Here is a 20643-nt window from a genome sequence, read left to right on the forward strand (position 1 = left end):
CAGATTATTTGCATTCTCCTGCCACCCTCATTCCCCTCACCACCTTCTTCCACAGCCCACCCTCACCATCCTCATCGGTCTCCCCTTTATATATTTTCTATCATTACCAGCTCTAAAAACTCTTCTTACAGGTGAGTGTGCAAACAGACAGCTACAACAGCACCCAGGAAACTAACAAAGACTTTTTGCAGCGGGTTGAAGATGTGACCCAAAATCTGCACAAACTCCTCACAGCGTCACGCAACTTCCTTGTCCTTGTTCTTGAACGGGTTTTCAATAAAGATTTGTTACTTCCGCTCAATCATCGCTCTCATTCAAATCCATTTCCTGTTTCTTGCTGCGTCAATTTCACAGGGACGCACACAAAACCAAAACGGAAGTAGATATATTTTAAACCATTTAAAGTCCAAAAGCCACTACAGTGCGTTAAATACATTTTCAAATGTGTTTTTTCTCTGATCGACGATCCAAGATTTTCATTTTATTTTGTTTCTGTAATCCAATGCTTTTTATAATAGCATTGAATTAGAGCGTTAAAAATAATTAATCAGCTAGTAAACATTCAAAGTAGTTGCCAGCTAAAATGTTGATCTATTTTTTTCCACTAGATTCACAGATATATGAAACTAAATACCTACCGCGTTTAAACAGTTGTAACTTTTATTTTGAATCGTCTCAACAGAAAGTCGTGTTCCTTCCCGGACGCTTGACACTTCGGCCGTATCCACAGCAGCTTAGTAGTCCGTCTCAGTCCAGCTGTGTGAAGATGAACACGGTGCTGTCCAGAGCCAACTCTCTGTTCGCCTTCTCTCTGAGCGTCATGGCGGCCTTGACCTTCGGCTGCTTCATCACGACTGCTTTCAAAGACAGAAGAGTTCCTGTGGACATCCGCGTCTCCAGAGTCATGCTGTAAGAACCGCCTGTAGCATTTAGCATCCAGCGTTAGCACGACCATTACTGAGGCGAACCTGTCCGGCCGATGCACACAGATGTTCACAGATGTTTCCGAGGCTCTGCCCGGTTGGAAAGTCCAGGGTCAGTCAGTCCTCTCTCTGTCGTAGAGTGATGGAAACAGGGCATCGTGCTGTAGATTTATGTGTCAGAGAAACAGCTGTTACTCAAGTCAGCTTCCGGTGTGTTAGTATGACAGGAAGTGTAGCTCTGGGAGTCCCCTCCATCCCCCCTCTCCCCGGGCACTCACCTATATTAAATATATATTTTTAATAATGAGGCTGAAGAGAAGCTGACAGCGATGTTGATGTGGTCAATGATCTCCCCTCTTTCTCTCCCGTGAAACAGGAAGAACGTTGATGACTTCACAGGGCCCAGAGAGCGCAGTGATCTGGGTTTCATCACCTTTGACCTCTCAGCTGATATCCTTTTCATGACAACTGGTCCTGGCACGTGCTGCTGTGGACCAGTAGAAGTCATTAACAGCGACTGGTGTTTCACTGGTCGCCAGTACAGAAGTGCTCTCTTCAGGAGTGCCACATTTTAAACCAGCTGCAGGTGAGATGATTCCTTCACCCAGAGCTGAAACTGCACTGATCAGCCACAACATTATGACCACCTGCCTAATGCTGGGAATGTCCTAACCCACTTGACCTCTGAAGCTAAGCTGAGCTGTGAGAAATTGACCAAGACATTAGCAGATCGTGTAAGTCCTGGATTTTATGATGTGGAATCTCATCCAACAGTTTCTGAATTGAACTGAGATCTGGGGAATTTGGAGCAAGTGAACACCTTGAACTGGTTGCTTTTCTTCAAACCTCGTAAACGACCAGGCGGTGATTCCCTGGGTGTTCTGACATCTTTCAGTCAGAACCAGCAGGAATTTGAGTGACAGAAGCGCCTCCCCTTAGATCAGAGCACACAGTCCAGCCTTCGCTCCCTACGACCCCGTTTGTCCAGTGTGTCCAGTTTTCCTTCCCTGGAGCACTTCTGGTAGGTTCTGCCCCTGCAGACCAGCAACATCGCTCAGAGCTGCAGTGTTGGAGAAGTCATCTACACACGTTGTCAAAAGTCGCTGTCATCCTCACACTGGACCATCAGGATTAAATGTTCACCTGCTGCCTGATTTATCCCACCCACTGACAGGTACCATGGTAACCAGATATATCCCCCCCACTGACAGGTACCATGGTAACCAGATATATCCCCCCCACTGACAGGTACTATGGTAACCAGATATATCCCACCCACTGAAAGGTGCTAAGGTAACCAGATATATCCCACCCACTGACAGGTACCATGGTAACCAGATATATCCCACCCACTGACAGGTACCATGGTAACCAGAAAATCAGTGTTACTCAGTACACTTATCAGTGGTTATAATGTTTTGGCTGATTGGTGTATAAGTGAACTACAGCTTCAGATCATCAGTGAACAGCAGCATTTGTAACTCTTGAAGAGAAGAAGCTTCTGCTCAAAGCATGTTGAGGCTCAGGTGACCAGGAACACCAGGAAGTTAATTATTTGAGTTTGTCAGTTTGTGGCTGTGACAGAAATCTCATGGATGAGATGAAGGTCTTTCTAAGCATACATTGAGCATTCAGCAGGATGTAACCATGATAAGAAATGAAAGGCTGGAAAGAAGATGGAGCTCAACCTGTGTGAGAATCCTGGTGGTGTTCTTTTCTTGAGAATATTACTGATCCAGAGTCACTGGTCTGGACCTCCATGGGTTTACTTTTAACAGGGTGAAAGAAACAACAACACAATCGCACACAATGCAATCTACAAAAACACTGATGTAACAGTTTATCTCAGGTCTTATCTCCTCCAGATGGGATAAAACAAACGGTATGTGAGGGGTTTTCTTTTTTCCTGTACTTCCTCCATTGGTGCTCACTGTGAGCCCCTATGTCAGAAATGGACAGAACCTGAACTGCCTCCTGTTGCTCCTTAACTTTCTACATTTGCAGCCAATTTTTGACTGGAACGTGAAGCAGCTGTTTCTCTATCTGTCTGCTGAGTACGCTACAAAGAGCAACGTAAGACACACACGGACAGATACTGAATACAGACAGGAAATGAGATACAGACACACATAAAGGGAAGCAGACACACACAGAGCAAAGTTAGAACATAGACAGACAGACAGGAGGTTATTACATTAAATGTTTTATTTTTTGTGGCTGTTAACAGATTAAACGAATCCATCTTTGCATGTATCTCTGTGTCTGTCTGTGTCAGACTCTGAATCAGGTGGTGTTGTGGGATAAAATTGTCCTTCGAGGTGAAAACACCAAACTGAGCCTCAGAGATATGAAATCTAAATACTTCTTCTTCGATGACGGAAACGGACTCAGGTTAGACACCAACACAGACACACATGAACACACAAAACACAGTAAGCTGATGAACCAGTGAGGCGCTAACTCTGTTGTGCCAGTAGAACATGTTGGAACACATTGAGGTGAAGTGTTTTGGACATTGTCTGTTCTGTGAGGGATAAACATGGCTGCATTCGTTTTTGAGGTCAAAATGTCCAGTTCAGGGAGATCCAGTCAACAAAGAGGTGGTCCTTCATAGACCTTTTCACCACGAAGGCTGAACCAAAGTGAAAAAGCCTGTCTGAATGATTTTTGCCCAGCAATAGAGTCAGTACATAACTTTTGCTTAAATGAAAGTTATAACGTACTTGGTTTGAATAAATGTCAGTGTTTTGCTAACAGTGATCCACTAGATCCATAATCCATCTTTTGACAACCTCAACAACAGAAGTGACTTCCTTGACAAATCTGTCAAACTTTCGGTGTGACTATAAGAGGCTTCTGATCCAGCAGCTGACTCAGGTGACATCACTGTGACGCAGTCAGACCTGTTGAAACTCTTCCAGAGACACAGAAGATATTATAGACTATGGTGAGTGTCCTGTTGTGTGACTGGTTGACTAACCATGGCATGTGTGTTGTCTCCAGGGCCAATAAGAACATCACTCTGACGTTATCATGGAACGTTGTGCCCAATGCTGGAATCCTGCCTCTGGTGGCTGGAAGTGGACATGTCAGCCTGCCGTTCCCAGACACATACGAGACCACCAAAAGCTATTAGACTGACACAAATACACATGCTGCCAGTTTAACACACACAGTGATGAAGCAAGAGAAGCATGGGCTCAGACTGGTGATTGACACATCACACTGGTTTTTCTTCATACATGTAAATGAGTTTCGATTTGTAATAAAAGTGGAGTTTGGAGTTCTGTCCTCTATCCTCATTGGATGGTACTGTCATTGGTGGTTTCCACAGTTAAAGGGTCCATTTGAATTCAAACCATGTTCCCGTCCGCATAGATACACACCACATCGAGACAGCAAAAGCCAGTGATGACAAAGTAAAGCTTTTGGAACCAGTAGAGACGATGACAACTCGTCAACAGCTGAATTCTCAAAAAACTTATTTTGTATATTAAATAATTAACTTTGTCAACAAAGTTGAAACTCAAGGACAAACTGCTGGGTTGCTGATGCTTCTGACAACCGAAGCTCGACCAGATGGACAAGAAGTTATCAGACACAGGTTACAATGGAGACTTTAACAAGTTCACCATTTATTACATTTTCAGTTACAAAAAAAATTGCAAGTACAAAGTGAAAGACCGTTGATTTTAAAGTGGACATTTTAACCCCGCAGGTCTCTTCACATGACTACATTATTACAGGGAGACAGAGGCAGACAGAAAGGAGTCATTTACAGGGATTTACTCTCCACACGGTGTGTAATAGTGCAGTTGTCTGACGAACAAACAGGTTCATTTCTTTATTTCCCATAATTTTGGCTTTTCGTCAGGACACAGATGGCTTCATGGAGGAAGATTGTGAGTCCTGATCCACTTTGGTGGTGGGGGGGGCACACACACCTTTGACAGGTCCAGATATGTCTTTATTTACAGACCGGGACTGAGGAGACTCAGTCCAGGCGCTGGATGAGTTTCTCCTCCATCATACAGTAAAGGGCCACGTGGGACAGGTCAGAGATGAAGACGTCACAGGCTCGTCTGCTCACACTCTTGCAGCCTCTTAGGTCAAGCAGAGTCAGAGAGGACAGACGCTTCAGGTAGGACAGACAGCCGTCTGTCAGCCCACTGCAGCCTGGGGGGGTTAAAGAAAGAGACTCAGTCAGGTCAGGACGAGGGTCACTCAAAAGGTCACCCTTGGAGTGAGTCATATTTCCTGACAGAGCTGAAATTTGTAGAGCACCCACCTGCCAACGTCAGCTCAGTCAGGTTGTTGCGGGTGTGAGTCCCGGCAGCAGCGAGCAGGGCGATGGATGAGTCTGTGATGTCCTTGCAGTGAGCCAGGTCCAGCCTCTCCAGCTGAGGCATATGGCGATGCAGCAGCCTCAGAGTGGACTCGCTGATGTCCAGGCCTGACAGACGCAGCGTCACCATGTTCCTCAGCCTGCTGCGGGACAACTCCAAACCTACAGGACAGATAGAGACAGAGGGGGACATGGTCACTGCTGCCTTCAACACATGTTCAGAGAAGACCTGTTGTCTGTTGTCCTGCGCAGGCGCCAATGCAAGTGGCAGTCTTTCCAGGAGCTCCAACAGTTGTTGCCTTTTTTTTCTTTTAACTTTTCACCTTTATTTTTGTATGGATTGTGCATTTTCCTATCTATCCTATGGATATGAAAATCACTTCAACTATTTGTAGCAGTGGGAACTTTGTTTACACAAGGGAACAGGCCTTCACCCCATCCCAGAGGAACTAGGGAGAGGTTAGCGGGGAAGCGGGGCCGGAGCAAAGAAGGCCTGGCTCCTGGAGAAGCGATGGAAATATATGGCATCAGTTCTTTCATGCGTGATGGGAACCCGTGAATCTTGACTGCCTTGATGAAAAATGTCAAGCCGTACAGGGAGTGCAGCCTAATGGGCTGCTACCCTGGACATGTGACGGTGAAGGAGACTATTTGCTGCCTGGATATCGAACTGTTAGCAGTGAGTCTCTGTCCATTCTACATGCTCTGGGAGTTCTCACATGCCATTGTTGTAATTGTTCCCTCCACATGCTCAGGCTAAAACCGTGTGTGAAGCCACTCACTTTGCGATCATGAGGCTTCAGATTCAACACCAAAAATATACTCGTATTTCATGTAAACCAGTGCAGAGTAACGGAGTTCGGGAGCCCCTCTCATCTTTCTTGCTACTGACCAGGGGGGGTGATGATCTCTTTAATCTGGGCATCTCTTAGACCTTCACACCAACGGAGGTCCAGCAACCGCAGGTAAGGTAGCGTTGGAGACACAAGCGCTGACAGACAGGACCAGGACAGACCAGTTACCCTCAGCTCCTTCAGACCTGAGGAAAGGAAAGTGTTGGAGGGGGTAATGAGACATGGGGAGACAGCAGGATCTCAGAGTCTAAGTGAGTTAGTGTGTTTGTACCTGGGAGCCTCGTGAGCAGACAGTTCAGCTGCCTCTTGGCCAGAGGGGTCCAGGACAGGTCCAGAGACGTGGGCTGGCGTTTGATAATGCCAGCCAGGACTTGGTTACTGAGTGGGCTGCACCGACTCAGGTCCACGTGGCTCCACAGACGCTTGTCGCAGCTCCTGCGTACAACAATGAGACAGGTCTGATTTCTTCAGGCTAAACGTGTCACAGCTCAGTATCTTATCCACTGAGTGAGGACGATATTTAAAGATGCTGGACACTAGATGTGTGTCTTGTGTGTGACATACCACTTGTACCAGGCTTTACAGACAGTCATACAGGCCAACAGCTCAGGTCGGCTCAAGTATTGGAACACAGACACCCACACCTCCTTCTCTCCTCCTCTCTCATTCCCCACATCCTTGAAGGACGGCAAAGACAGCAGGGACGGTGGAGATAGGGAGGAGGCAGCAGCTTCCTGTTCCTCGGAAGACGAAACAGAGCGTTCTCTCGTGCCCCTGTCTCCATGGTTACCCCGCAGCCGTGGCCTATGAGATAACCAACAGATCATGAAATACAATCAGGGTTAACAATGTTGTGTGAGAACTTTGGGGCTGAAACTTTTCCCTTCAAACTCGTGTATGTTTGGGGGAACCCCCCCCCCCCCAACAAAATATTTAATCTTTCTTTTGACAAATCCCATTTTGAAGGGAGCCCATGTCCTGCTGAGTTTGTGTAACATTATACCTGCCAGGTCCTCTGGGGGTTAGACCATCAGCTGCAATGTCGGCACCCTTCAGTCGTGATGGCCTGGACAGTGCCGTCTTCCTCTGGATGAAAGCCTGCTGACTGCTGGCTGGACTCAGGCCCATGGCTGCCTCCAACTTCGGTACTATAGATCCTGAGCAGAAACGTGTACTTATTAATTTCTTGGACTGGACTGTGCGCCATAACTTCAGTGAACCAGCTGTGACATCACTGCAGGTTTAGTGTCCCGATGTAATTTTTGCCAGTGGGAAAGTTAGACTCATATCCATAGTAACAAAAACAAGACAAATGTTGATCACACAACCGGGATGAAAACAAATCAAGTCACAAAGCTTCCTATTGACCTTATAAACAGCATCAAGATGATGGAGAATCATTTGTGACGCCACCCCGATGGCTCAGGTAAATTACTGTTTGATGAATTTACATCAGTCACACTGTTAGAGGAGGAGCAGTATCCTTCGGGAGGTATCCTTATTTTATTATCAGTAAAATGCCTCTTCCATCTTACCTATCTATCCCTCCCTCCATCCATCCATCGTGTTGTTTCACAGTGATCATCACTTTGCATTAATGGGCATCATAAGCCAAGGGCTCAGCTAGTTTACACTGCATTTCCAACTGATCACAAACTCACCTGCCTGCCTCTTGGCCTTGTGGGGGCGCTGTAAGGTGACTGTCAGGTAGGATCCACTCAAGAGGTCATCGTTCAAATCAGATACCAGGAGGACTGGGGGATCTGGATCTGAATCCCAGCGCCCTTCCTCTTCCAACTCTTCCTCGTCCTCTTCATCTTCCAGCGTGTCCATCTCCTCCTCTTCAGCGTCAAACTCCTGTCCCTCACTGTCCTCATCTTCATCTTCATCATCATCAGTCCTTCGCCTCCTCCTGCGCTGACCATGACGTCGTTCTTTGTCACAATCTTCACTGTCCTCTTCCTCCTCTTCTTCTTCATCGTCATCATCATCGTCGTCGTCGTCGTCATCGTCCGACTCGTCAGACTCATCTCCTCTCCGCTGCATCCTGGAGCCTCCCCGCAACCTCACCCCACGCCCTCTCCGTGCACTCTCCCTCATGCCCATTCCTCGCTTTAGTTTGAGGATGGAGGAGGACCCGGGAGTCATGAGCGATCCTCTGTTTCCTCTCTGGGTAGAACCTCCTCTCAACAGGCCTCTCCTGTTGGTAGCAAACCCCCTCCTGGCAGAGTGGCTCGCCCCTCGAGCATGGAGCGCCATCTTCCTCCTGTGAGATGCTGCAGACACAACCAGGTCAGTGTCACACAAAGATATCTGAATTAGCTCTGCCGGTTTGTGTTTATCACAAAGTGTCACTAGGAGGCGAAAGGCAAAACCTTCATCGTCGTCATCACTGGCTGAGTCGTCACCATCACGGCTGTGTCTCTGCCGCCGGTAAATCTTTGCCATGCGAGCGTCCAGTAGGGAAGAAGATTTGCGTTTCTGGAGATGCAGAGAGCAGGTGAAAAGAAGAATAATGAAAGGAAAGGTAAAAAGGATGAATAAATGAAAAGGATGGAGATGAAAAATTAGGACAAGAAAAACCTCAAAAATAAACTTACCACCAAATGACTGTCGCCTCTGTCATTCTTCGACTGCTAAAGGAAAAGGAAACAGATGGTCAGAGGTTACATTTGTGGCTTTTAATGATCAGAACTGAAGGTACTGACCATCTGCAGTAAATCACAAACACTGACCTCTTGCAAATGAAATTTAAATAACAGTGACAACACTTGTTGTCAATGAGGTTTGATGAGATGAAGTGTGTTTTTATCCCCTCAAACTAACAGTTAAAAAGAGTCCATACAATTGACCAACACAGCGTTGCATACTGATCTTTGACAACTGCTGGTTTAACTGTTACTGACTAGACAGGTGTATGACATCAGTTTACTTCCTGTGGCTATGGCCAAAGTCAGTATATCTGATTCAGTCCAGCTTCGATCTCCTCCACAGCTACAGTTCAAAAGGAGCAGCACTCAACTGCACTTTATCAAAAATTCAACATTCATGTGCATCTGAAACTAACAAGTTTCTACCCACAAACCAACATGGAGCCTGAGAATAAAGCAAATCAACAAATCAAATAAAGCCAGTTGTGACACAAGACGAGTTGGAATGGTCAATATGAGATTTTATGGAGCCACTATAGCTAGAGCGGGCGCCTACGCTGAGCACTTTATTAGGAATAATTACACATCTCTTACTCCTTGATTCTGCCAATTTTACTAAAGCTGGACCTGGTGCTGCAGTCCTTCAGATAACCACTCGGGTGGTCCAGGTAGACCTGTAGTTGACCACACCTGGCTCCACTTCCAGTCACCAAGACCCAAAACCTGAGGCTCACCAATACTCAACAGCTGAAAACCTGGTGTGATAATCTGGATTCTGCTGAGGGCCAGAATCTTGATGGACCCAAACTGCCTTGTGTCTCCAGTCCAGACTGGTGGTGGCTGTGGTCTAATGATCTGGGGGATATTTTATGGACTCACTTTGTCCCTTAATGTTGGGACGGTCCTGGTCTGAACAGCTACTTCCTGCAGGATGATGCTCCAGGTCACAGACATAATGATTCAGCAACATACTGAGTACAATTCAGGCTCCAGACCATAATCCAGTCAACAGGATGGGATGTTGTTTTGACTTCCAGTGGGTCCAAGCACCAAAGACCGAAGGAACTGCCCAGTGTTAGCGATGGGGTTCTGATAAGTAAATGAATCTGTCTTTCCTGTTTGCACAGGGAGCAGACCCATGAGGCTTTTCTCTTTCAGGAACTTCAGAAACTATCTTCACAGCACATCTGGTCCAGAGTGCAAAACCTGTTTTAACCCGTTTTGTGGGGAATATCGGAAAACACACAGTGCTCCTAGTGTGGGGGTTCATACCAAACCGGACACAAGCATGTCACCTGAAGGTTAATCTTGAGGCTGAAAGACGGACATCAGTTGCCTTTCAGTCTGGTCTTCAGCAGTTGACATGTGGCTCAGTCAAACTCAAAATCAGACCAACCGGTTCTGCTGAGAACCATCCACCGTGGTGGGAGTCTGATCCACAGACCTCCAGTAGACGCTGTGTCTGGCAGGTGATACTTTGAGTCTGGGGCTGCTCCTGTGTTGTTTTGACAGTGGCTGACATTCGTTTCATCAGATCACTGAATCTTGGCCCAGATCTTTGGTGAACTGCATACTTTGACCGTTTTGTCTTTTGTTGAATTCAGTGCTTCTACTCTCCAGGTCTTCTTCGATGCTAAGAAACATGTCTGCCTACAATTAAACAGTTTGTAACTTCAGCCTCAAGTTGCAGTGAGGATTCATGGGAGTTTTTGTCTTCTCCTGGTCCGGTTCCCTTAGGGTCAGTAGCTCAGGGGGTTATCACCTGGACTTGGTCTCTTCTCCACCACAAACAGAGTAGCTGGTTCTAACCAGTGAAAGACTGAAGAAAACAATGACACAGGGTATTTGTGAGCAGCTGGAGGGGAACAGTCCAAAATGTAGTCAGCTGCTTTCTCTGGGAACTCATGACCTGATCCAGAGGCTAAAATCCATCTTTTACCAGACAAAGAGCCAAAAACCATCAAGAACCTGAAACATTACTTAACACTGAGTTTCTGTCGGACAAAAGCAACGCTAATCATGGTGAGGCGTCATCTAATCGGTTGCCTGTCATTATAATCATCTCCTCTGTTTTCCACTATGATGGGCTGAGAAGGAAATCATTATGGAAATGTGGAGGGGCTTAGAGAGCAGCTTCAACTGAAAAGAGCTGACCATCAGAGGAGAGACTCTTGTATGAACAGATCTTAAACAGGTAATCAGGCAGTGAAGCCTTAACAGGGAGTACAGATGTGGAAGTTACATTAAGTTGTGTCTCTTCCCCTGAGAAAGATGGAAAGGAAGAAGGGGGATGGAGTGCACACGATAGACAGGAGGATGTACGCAGAATAGGCAGCACCTCTCACCAGTCTCGAGCTGATTGGCTGAGAAGGCAGAGGGGCCGCCACCAATAGAAGTGATGCTGAGGAGGAGGAGCAGGAAGGAAGAGGAGGAGGAAAGAAGCCACAGTGAAACACTTCCCCATCCTGCTGGGAGCCCACAGGACCCCCTATGGTAGCAGAGGGCCCGGGGCCCAGCCTGAGGACGAGGGGGCCATGGGGACGGAGGTGCTGCTGGTGGCTGGCAGCCAACGATTCGTCGCTGCCTGATGACTGACGAGTAAAATTAAATTGAACAGAAATCCAAATTAAAGCAAACGAAAAATAAAAGAAAAATCAAATAATGGAAACAACACACAGGAGATACACAACGCCCATTAGACACACTGCAGCCGAGTGTGTGTGTGTGTGTGTGTGTGTGTGTGTGTGTGTGTGTGTGTGTGTGTGTGTGTGTGTGTGTGAGATAGCGTTAGTGCAGAAAGACATGGGACTCTCAAACGAAGAAACAGAAAGTAGAAGAGTCTCTGTGTGTGTGTGTGTGTGTGTGTGTGTGTATACCTCTGGGTCAGTAATTCCTTGGACACACTTTGGACACTCCCAACAACTAGGCAGGTCTTTATTGACCAGTCCTTCACCCTGAACCTGCAGAGAATGACAAAGCACAGGAGAAATAATCAGTGAACGAGAACAAGAGGTTAAAGAAAACAGATCAAATGGACCATTTCCTAGATTCTGGGACCACAGAGTCCTGCAGTCAGGATGCAGTTTAATATCCATGACAACCTCAGACTCATTAAGACCCATGTTAGCAATAGATGGACTAAAGGGTGTGCACACTAATTTACCACTTCGCTGAGTAGCAGCTGCTGGACTCTAAGGTGGAAAAGTTTTCTTTTTATTTGTTATTTGATATTATTATATTGTTATTCAATGCATGATTGACATTTATAAATGAATCAATACACCTTAAATTACATTTTTGACCATTTCATCTGCTTTTTGAGCTCTTCAGGTCACATGCTAATTACAACTGTGGACTAAACATGCAACAACATTTGGAAACCCAGTCTCTAAACAGTGTAATCCGATTATCAGTGAGAAACTGAATACAATCTCATACAGCAGCTTTCAAAGTGTGAGGAGCTATAATATATGTGGCATTATGCAGGTGTGATAATGTGAATAAATAAATAAATAAATAATTCCGAAAAAATGATTTCTAATTAATCCAGCAGCCCAGACATTATTGGTTTTGGGCCAGTTTTGGCCCTTGGGTTGCCTAATACTGGCCACTGCTCTGCTGTATTCTAAACATAGGCTGATTCTGTGTGCGTTACCGTGAGGCAGGCAGGATGGACTATCTGCGCACAGTTTGAACACTCCATCAGAATGAGGGAAGGGTCTCCACTTTCCTCCTGATTGGGCTCTTTGCAGATCTCACAGACTGCTGAGAGGGGGAGGCCCGGCTGAGAAAGGTGAAGACAGCACATATCAGACAAGTTCATCCACAGCTACCAACAGTTTTAAATCTGCAGTTTAACATCTTGAGTCTAACGAGGTTTGGCTATCTGGCAAAGTAAGTGAGACATGGCAAGGAAAAACAGCAGGTAGAGGTGAGGTGGGATGGGGTGTGGGCCACTCCATCCCTGACCCAATGCTGAAGAACCTGAAAACCTTAATTCTACCTACTGACTGTCAAGGAGTGACTCTGCTGTTTGTTAAAAGTCAGACTGTGTTGAAGTGTATGGGAAAATAGCATCTCAGTCATCCTAAATACTCACAGCATGCTCACAGCTGAGTGACTGAACAAACTGCCTTCATACCAAGTGATCAATTGAAACAATTTGATCTCTGAAAACATTTATACTGGGTAGAGTTTAACTTTGCTGTAGCTGCCAATTGGTAAACCTGCAGCATTGACTGGATCAATGAGGACCCAGGCGACACATTCTCTAATAGGCCTGTGTTCAAGACTAAGTAAACAGGGCACTCACAGAAAGACACTGTCGAAGCACACATGTCTGCTTGAGCTTCCCTGGTCCTCCAAACTTCTTCATATCTCTGCAGAAGTTACAGTCTCCACACTCTGGTCTCATGCAGGCCTCACAGCGTTTACACCTGCAGGGAAAGGAAACATTTGTGAGGAAAGTTAACTACAGTCATGCAGTTAAATGCATTTTAAAGACTTAAGTGACTCCGATGCTAAACAATCCGAGAAACACACACACTCCTTGTTACCTGACCCTGCGCCGCCTCAGCACAGACATTGAGGAGGCTGGTTTCTGAGGTCGTGGGATGATTGGTGTGGATGCCAGTTTAGGACGAGGTGGAGGTGGTGGAGGAGGAGGAGGCTGGTACCATGAGGGCTGAGGGGAGAGAAGATAGGGGGACAGATCAGAATGGTTCCTAAATTAACAGCACTCTTTATGTGTCATTCAGAGACACAAAGATTGGCACATCTAAAATCAAAACGTGCAAAATGTGCAATGACAGCCAACATCAACATTTTGGACATATGGAGGTAATTCAAAGCATGTGACCGACAAATTTCCTTCAAATTCCTAGCTAGCTTTGATGTGATAGACGAAAAGAGAATTCATCCTAGCTTTGAAAAAGCTGATACAAATGATACAAAAAAAAAAAAAAAACACCTCTGTTCCTAATAATAGCCACAGATCCTGCTACCAGTCAGTCAGAAGTTTGTGAGGACTGTGTGAACCTGTATGAGAAGTCAAATCAAAGTCCAATAAGATGCATCTCCACCTCTACGACACATCTGTCACACACCATGGGACAAACGTTTACCCTCTTTGGCCACTTGACGATGGGTTTCCCAGTGTAGGACAGTTTGGAGTTGTCATTGGCGTGTTCCTTAAGCAGCGCCTGCATGCCAGCAGAGGGAAATTCACTGTCAAAAGGAAGACCACGAAGGAAGGAAACAGCAAGTTTTTTTTGTTAGACCACTGACAAAATACTACTCATAAATACCGGTTGTACCTTGATATGTGTGATGAGAGCAGGGGCATTGTGAATTCCTGCTGGGACACACTTCTTGCTGGAGGGTAGTGCCTCTAATTTACCCAGCAAATTCCACAGCCCCTCCAGCTCAAGTGGAGTCAAATGGACTTTAGCTGTAGACTGCTGCTCTGAAGCCTCGTCAGCACTGGTCCCACCCGCCGGCTCCTTTACCTGTTCATCTGCCAGATCTGAGCAGGATGGCTTCTTCAGACCTGAAAGAAGAAACAATTTTATTTACAGGCAGAGGGCACTGAGCACCTCTCTCTCTCCTCAATGCATGCACATTACATTACATTTCTTCACACGCTCGCTGATCTATGAAAATCATCTGACCACAGCATCTTGAGTTCATACCAATGCCCAGTGAGTGCTTCTGAAACTCTGGCGTGAGGTACGAAGTCTTGGTCAGGCTGAAGACATAACGCTCCAACACATACCAGCACATCTCGTAGTAGAATGGGTAACGAAATTTCACTGGAACCTGTGACAGTGAGAAGCATCAGAGTTTCTGTTCCTGCCAGTCAAAGCTTCAAACTGAATGTTTCTGCACTCACCCGTGTTCGATCCTCTATGTTACAGATGTTTAGCTGCATGGGGATATTGAAGCTGTGCAGGAAATTCCCTCCAAACACCATGGAGTCAACGGGAGTGTAGACAGCATGAATCCAACCTGAGGTGGGATAAGGACTGATAAGATTTCACTACTACCAAGGCTAATATTGATTCTGTCTTGAGTCTAATTCTGGATTTTTTCTGGTTTCTGTTGGTTCTTTTAACTGACCTGGGGTTAAGCCTCTGGTCGATGTTTCTACCTTTGAGGTTTTAAAGTTCAGCCCAGGGCAAGGGTTAAAATAATAAATAAATAAAATCACACAATTTTCACTGCATATTCTGCGATGGCTGAACTGCTTTGTTCTCCAAGAGAATCAGCTTTTGGACAAGAACCTCATTTGTTTGTGTGCGGCTAACAAAAAAATCAAAGTTTTAGTATAACATTTATTGCACAAATATTCCACAAACTTAAAGTATATTAATTCAGCTCATAAAATGGATGATCTGTGTGTTTGTGTGTGTGTGTGAGACCTGATGGTATGATGAAGGTGCAGCCCTGCTTCAATTCGATTCTCTGGCAGTCAGACGCTCGGTCTCCCAGGAAGACGTCTCCCTGTTTTCCTGACAGCACCCAGTTCTCATATAACTCGAGGTTCTGAGGGGTGGGGGGGATCAGCCAGAACACCTGAAAAAACACACCCTCAATTAGTCCACCTTTTGCCATTTGCACTGGTCCATGGCATGCCATCAAAATCTGGGCTGGACAATCTCAAATCCCTACCTTGCTCCCTCTCAGTATGTGATACCACACTGAAGTACCTCCAAAGTCAATGTGGAAGTCTGTGTAGCAGCCCTCCACACTCATCAGGCAGTACCTACACAAACAAGGTCGTCAGCATTTATTTATTTAACCCACATCAAATTAATGAGAAAAAGATCATTTTTTCAGCTGCATCCGAAGCATGTAGCCGTACTTCTGTACTTTGGGGTACTGCATGTCGTTGATGGAGTTTGTTGAGTCTCTCTGTCTCTCTTTCAGGTGACGAGGCCACATATTGTCCACCCAGTCTATTAGATCCACCTTCACACACACACACACACACACACACACATACACACACACACAGGTATCTGACTTCAGAGACACATTTGCTTCTGACTCTGAACAAAATGTTTCATGGTACATACGTTGTGTAGAAAACATATGGATGGTGTGTGGACATACCGTGGCAGGTCTCTTGACCAGATTTTCCAGCTTGGTGTGGCTGAACTCCAGGCTAATGACATTATAGAGTTTCTCTCTCTGAGAAGGGGGGGTCTCATAATATCGTGTCCACTGGGCCATGGACATCTCTGTCCCCTTCTGTGTGCTCACGTCCATCACATCAATCATACGTCTGCTGCCTGAGAACGACAGTGTCCTGACAGTTAGCTAAAGTTCAGAGACTGGATTAAATGTCTGCAGGTCAGACTGAAAAAGTTGTGTTTCCTTTTCATAGCTTAAAGAACAAAACAAAATTATTGATTGGGAAAAACTTGACTTTTGACAGGATACAAAGTTCAATCCATACAAGCAATAAATTAAAGAAAGGGTTTTTGTCTTACCAACAAACATCTTGACATCATTGACACTGAAGTCAGGATCAGGCATCCTACACAACGACAGCCGGACACAGCACATAACAGGTTAAAGATCAGATCTACATTATCTAGACAATCCCAATGTGTGTATCATTTTGTTTTTGATAAGCCCAAAAAACAGGTTCAGATTACATCTATCAGAGGATTCTCTCCAGTATCCTCAATCCTCCCCTTGAATGGGAACAAAAAGAAAAATTGCACATTCAGTCTGATTTACAATATGACTCCCTGCCTGAACATTGAGATGAATCTTTTCTCTGATCTTGTCCACCTAACACAGTCCAACATAGACATCACAAAACTACCATAGTGTAGATTATCTGGGCCAACCCTTATCCTTATTTTTTTACTTCACTCCTTCCTCTAGCCTTTTTATCCCTTGACAATAGAGAAAAGCCACATAAAAAGACAAAGAGGAAAAAACTGCCTGTGTACCTCTACAACGACTCAGCTAAAACAATATGAAAAGAAAGAACTTCAGAAAGCAGAGAGATAGATGTGGAGAATAAAAGGTATAGATGAGAAATTAAAGGAGAGCTCCTACTTTATTCCCAGACCATCAGGCCGCTCAAATACAATTGGTTCAGTCAGACCGCTTCTCTGAATGAACTCGTAGGTCAAATCTAAGAAATTTTAAAAAAAGACAAAGTTTATATTAAAATCACTGTAGTTATTTTTTAAGTCCTGACAAAAACAAAAATTCCTCATGATTTTGACACATGGTTGAAACTTCAGACGGCCCTGACTATGCTCACTCACCTTTTCCCTCCATGCGAATGACTCTGTCAGAGCTAAACCGCTGACTGCTCACTTTCTCCTCCAGGTCAAACATCCTCCTACCATCAATCTCTTCGTCCGAGATGCCGTCGTCATGGTAACGTCGGCGGGTACCGGCCCGCTGAGGAAAAGGACAAAAGGGTAGATGGTAAAAGAGGCTTAGCAAAAACAGGTCTTTTAAGGGAGACCTGCAGCTACACATTAAACCTCTTCCAAAACAGAAATGTTAGTAAGGGTGGATTTCACATCTATAGCCCAACATTCAGAGCCCAGCCTTACAGGCCAAAGTCCTTCAGAAGCAGACATGTTTCCCTAATGAGCTGCCTCTGTCTCCTGGACCAGGCTATCATCAACTCTCTGGGCCTGTTCAGTCCTCACACAAACATGTGAGTGCATTTAGGTTATACTGAGATGTGATCACTCAGACCACATTCATAGCTGGGCTGGGTTGCATTCATTTGGTGGTAATAATACAAGCGTCTCCTGGACCACACTGAAGGACCTGAGGATGCACATCCTCATTTGTAAATACACAAAGGTTGCACATTAGGCAAGCGAGAAAGAGGGCGAGAAGGACAGAGAGAGAGAGAGAGAGAAAAGATGTGATCTTTGTCAGTCTTTACCAACAAATTTACCAACAAATTGGACAGTAACAAAGTACATTTACTTGAATACAGTTTTTGAGTGTTTGTGCTTTACTCGAGTATTATTTTTGGGGATACTTTTAGTTTCACTCCACTACATTTGAAGGAAAAGTTGTGTACTCTTTACTCCACTACATTTCTATTCATGCTCTGTTACTCGCTACTTTTGCACTTACATCAGCGCAAAATTAGGAGAAAATAAACTTTCCGCTGATTCGCGTATGGTTTGTCCCAACTGTATTGCCGTACCTGTACAACATCATGCCATACGTCGTGTTCAAGACTGAGGAAAAGGACAGGACACCGAAACAGGCAGCCGGAGAGCCAGGAGCTCCCCGTCGCTGAGGGAGGGCGCCTATACCTGGAGTGCAGCAGCCAATGCCCGTCCACCTTAAGGTGATACAAACTTGCTACACAAGCATAAGCTGAGCTAGCTAAAGTGCGAAGCCGCGACTCTAACTCACTAATTCTCGCCTCCATTTTTGCCGACATCCTGCCAAGAAGGCAGAGGAGGAACTAGACCCCCCCACAGACCTCCTGGAGTTTGAGACTGTGTTTATTGAGTCCATATAAAATATGTTTTGTACAGACAAGAGACTAGACCAGAAACCCCCCACCCCTCCAGAGACTAGAGACTAGACCGGACCCCTTAAGAGACCGGGTCTGAAGGTATTTTTGAACTATTGACATGTCTGTAGCAAAATCACATCAGTGTATTGTATAATGACAATAAAGTTACTTTCCTTTCCTGTATTTCCTGAGGTATTTTTTATACTTTAGCTTAAGTACTTTTTTAAGCAAATACATTTACTGAGGTGATATTTTGACTAAGCTACATCTACTTGTATTGGAGTAATATTTGACAAGGAGCATCACGTAGTGAAGTTGTGTGCTCTGTTGTTCAGTCAGTGAGTCCAGAGGCTGGACCGCCACTCACTCACTGCCTTTATATGTTGCCATGGTTACTCAAATAAACCGTAACACTTCTCCGGGGCAAACACACAGACGCCAGTGCTTGGTCACACTATTTCCACGTCTTATCTCGTTTTAACCTTCAGCAGCGCGGACAATCGACGGCCAACTCACCAGACGTTTACTGTACCGGGGCTTGGACTCGTCCATCTGTGGAGGTGACGGGGCCGTTAGCGCGGATCCATCGGGGTCTCCGCTTTCCCGAGGCGCCACGTGGCTCCCCCGGGTTGTAAACAAGCGGCAGGGAGGATCGTGTTTACCGTCTTCCCCGCCGAATCCACTCGACACAAGTTGGTTCAGTCCGCACTCACTCAGACCATATGCCCCGTTCCCTCAGCCGAGCTCGGCTCTCCGTTAGCGGTAGGAGGATATGAGGGGCTTGCTGCCCTGACCGGGTTACAGTCCCACACCGAAAGACTGGACCTGTACACAAGGCTCTCAGTCCCGAATCATCTCTGAACACTGAGCTTTGTCTGTGCGGAGTACGTCCAGCCGCCGGTGGCTACTGAATCCCGGTCCGACTGTCCCACCAGCCACCGGAACCGTATTCAGATATATCTTACCGAACTGGAACAAAAACACGCTTTGCTGAGGCTCGTATTTACAGCACAGTTAAAAGTTGACGCGGAGTCTGAACAGCCGCCATTTTCCGTCCCATCACAAAACATCACCCCGTCCCGCCCACAGAAGTACTTTGGACCAATCACAAATAAGTCGGCGGCGCATCCATTGGGCAACGGGGGTGTCAATCATACAAAAGCTTTGTAAGCTGTGATTGGCCCAACGTAGCCAATAGGAGTGTGACGACAATTGCAAGCGACCAATAAGAGCGTAGTTTGAAAACAGCCGTGTCGCTTATCGGTCCTTGCAGCCAGAGGCCGATATTCAGTGGTCCAACAGACGATCAGTCAACCTAGTAGCCAATCACGCTCCAGCATAAACACAGTGACCACCGCCCCCATCACTGACATTCCCAGAGCTCAGCGAGAAAAAAGGGTTGAGTAAAAGAAATATTTCCTCCGGCTCTTACCCCCATGTCTGCTACGCGCCGCTCCGCCGCCTCCAGTCGCCGTCCGGCCTTGCTGCGTCGTCCTGTGGCCGCTGTAACTCAGGACACGAGCTCACATCGCACAGACACGTTTGGTGCTTCGCCCGGATGAGGAAGCGACTTCAGGACCACCGATGGTGGAGCGCTGCGGACAGCCTGCCGTCGATTGGCTGGAAAACGGTGCAGGGCTCCTGTGATTGGTGGCGGCCGCTTGTCTCTCAAGGGTGCACGGCTCGAGTACGGCGAGCGAGAGGAACAAGCCAAACCGACGCGCATTTTACTACAAACCGTCAATGATCACTGAGAAGCAGCAACACGCAACAGACTGGTTTTATTGTCCTCAACAGTCTGACTGACTTACAAGGAACGCAGTTTGTTTTATATTGACCGAGAAATCAATACAGTGTGGCTGGCGGTAAATAATAAGCACACAGAGAGACGGACACACAACAACTGGACATGTAGTCACAAACTAATAAATGGCAATTTTGATTAAACCATGGTTTCACACTGAGCCCCCATCACGTAGCCAGGGCCAGGAGATCACTGGATCAGTGAAATGCTGTTAAATGGACGCCAGACAGGACAGGACAGTTCTGATGCTGTCACGTGGCCCGAGACAGGCTGTCGGAGAAAAGGGGTGTCCCTTCGTCCCATTGTTTTGGACACGTATTTTTATCCATATAAATTTGACAGCTGATCGGCTCTTTGGGGACGAGAATCATGGATCTTGTTTTATTGTTTCAGGCCTGTGCCTGAAATAATAAAAAGGCTACACTGACAAGAAGGTAACAACCAGAGGGCAGCCAGGGTATAAAACAAGAACGGCCCCTTGGGAAGTACAGTTGTAATTGATAAAATAAAAAAAATAAAATAAAAAAAGCGGGAAAAGGATGCACA

General features: G+C 46.0%; 2 protein-coding genes across 2 annotated transcripts; one reads left to right on the forward strand and one right to left on the reverse strand.

The window, feature by feature from the left end:
• The first annotated feature begins 693 nt into the window (after positions 1-693).
• spcs3 (signal peptidase complex subunit 3) lies at positions 694-4210 on the forward strand. The gene is made up of 5 exons (XM_029509113.1): positions 694-909; positions 1300-1373; positions 2920-2996; positions 3199-3314; positions 3927-4210. The coding sequence occupies exons 1-5, from the start codon at positions 767-769 to the stop codon at positions 4057-4059; spliced, it is 543 nt and encodes a 180-aa protein (XP_029364973.1). The 5' UTR covers positions 694-766; the 3' UTR covers positions 4060-4210.
• Positions 4211-4545: 335 nt separating this feature from the next.
• On the reverse strand, positions 4546-19341 carry kdm2aa (lysine (K)-specific demethylase 2Aa). Its single transcript, XM_029498953.1, has 25 exons — positions 18810-19341; positions 17062-17200; positions 16847-16925; positions 16267-16313; positions 15887-16065; positions 15636-15742; positions 15443-15536; positions 15193-15346; positions 14664-14779; positions 14464-14590; positions 14089-14321; positions 13897-13974; positions 13330-13457; positions 13086-13209; positions 12429-12557; positions 11650-11733; positions 8723-8758; positions 8493-8603; positions 7784-8381; positions 7126-7279; positions 6687-6926; positions 6394-6557; positions 6161-6307; positions 5212-5430; positions 4546-5099 (listed from the first exon to the last, which is right to left on the reverse strand). The coding sequence occupies exons 1-25, from the start codon at positions 18843-18845 to the stop codon at positions 4918-4920; spliced, it is 3705 nt and encodes a 1234-aa protein (XP_029354813.1). The 5' UTR covers positions 18846-19341; the 3' UTR covers positions 4546-4917.
• Between the last annotated feature and the right edge of the window lie 1302 nt (positions 19342-20643).

Source organism: Echeneis naucrates, chromosome 1, assembly GCF_900963305.1.
Source record: "Echeneis naucrates chromosome 1, fEcheNa1.1, whole genome shotgun sequence".
Lineage (NCBI taxonomy): Eukaryota > Metazoa > Chordata > Actinopteri > Carangiformes > Echeneidae > Echeneis > Echeneis naucrates.

Bases quoted from the DNA above. Each gene is read 5' to 3' on its own strand.
- spcs3 (XM_029509113.1), top strand. From the start codon at position 767: ATGAACACGGTGCTGTCCAGAGCCAACTCTCTGTTCGCCTTCTCTCTG. The intron at 910-1,299 runs GTAAGAACCGCC...CCCGTGAAACAG, and splicing joins CGCGTCTCCAGAGTCATGCT to GAAGAACGTTGATGACTTCA. The intron at 1,374-2,919 runs ATATCCTTTTCA...TTAACTTTCTAC, and splicing joins CACCTTTGACCTCTCAGCTG to ATTTGCAGCCAATTTTTGAC.
- kdm2aa (XM_029498953.1), bottom strand. From the start codon at position 18,845: ATGGACGAGTCCAAGCCCCGGTACAGTAAACGTCTG. The intron at 14,780-15,192 runs GTCTCACACACA...ATCCCACCTCAG, and splicing joins CACCTTCATCATACCATCAG to GTTGGATTCATGCTGTCTAC. The intron at 6,927-7,125 runs GTATAATGTTAC...GTTATCTCATAG, and splicing joins ACCCCCAGAGGACCTGGCAG to GCCACGGCTGCGGGGTAACC.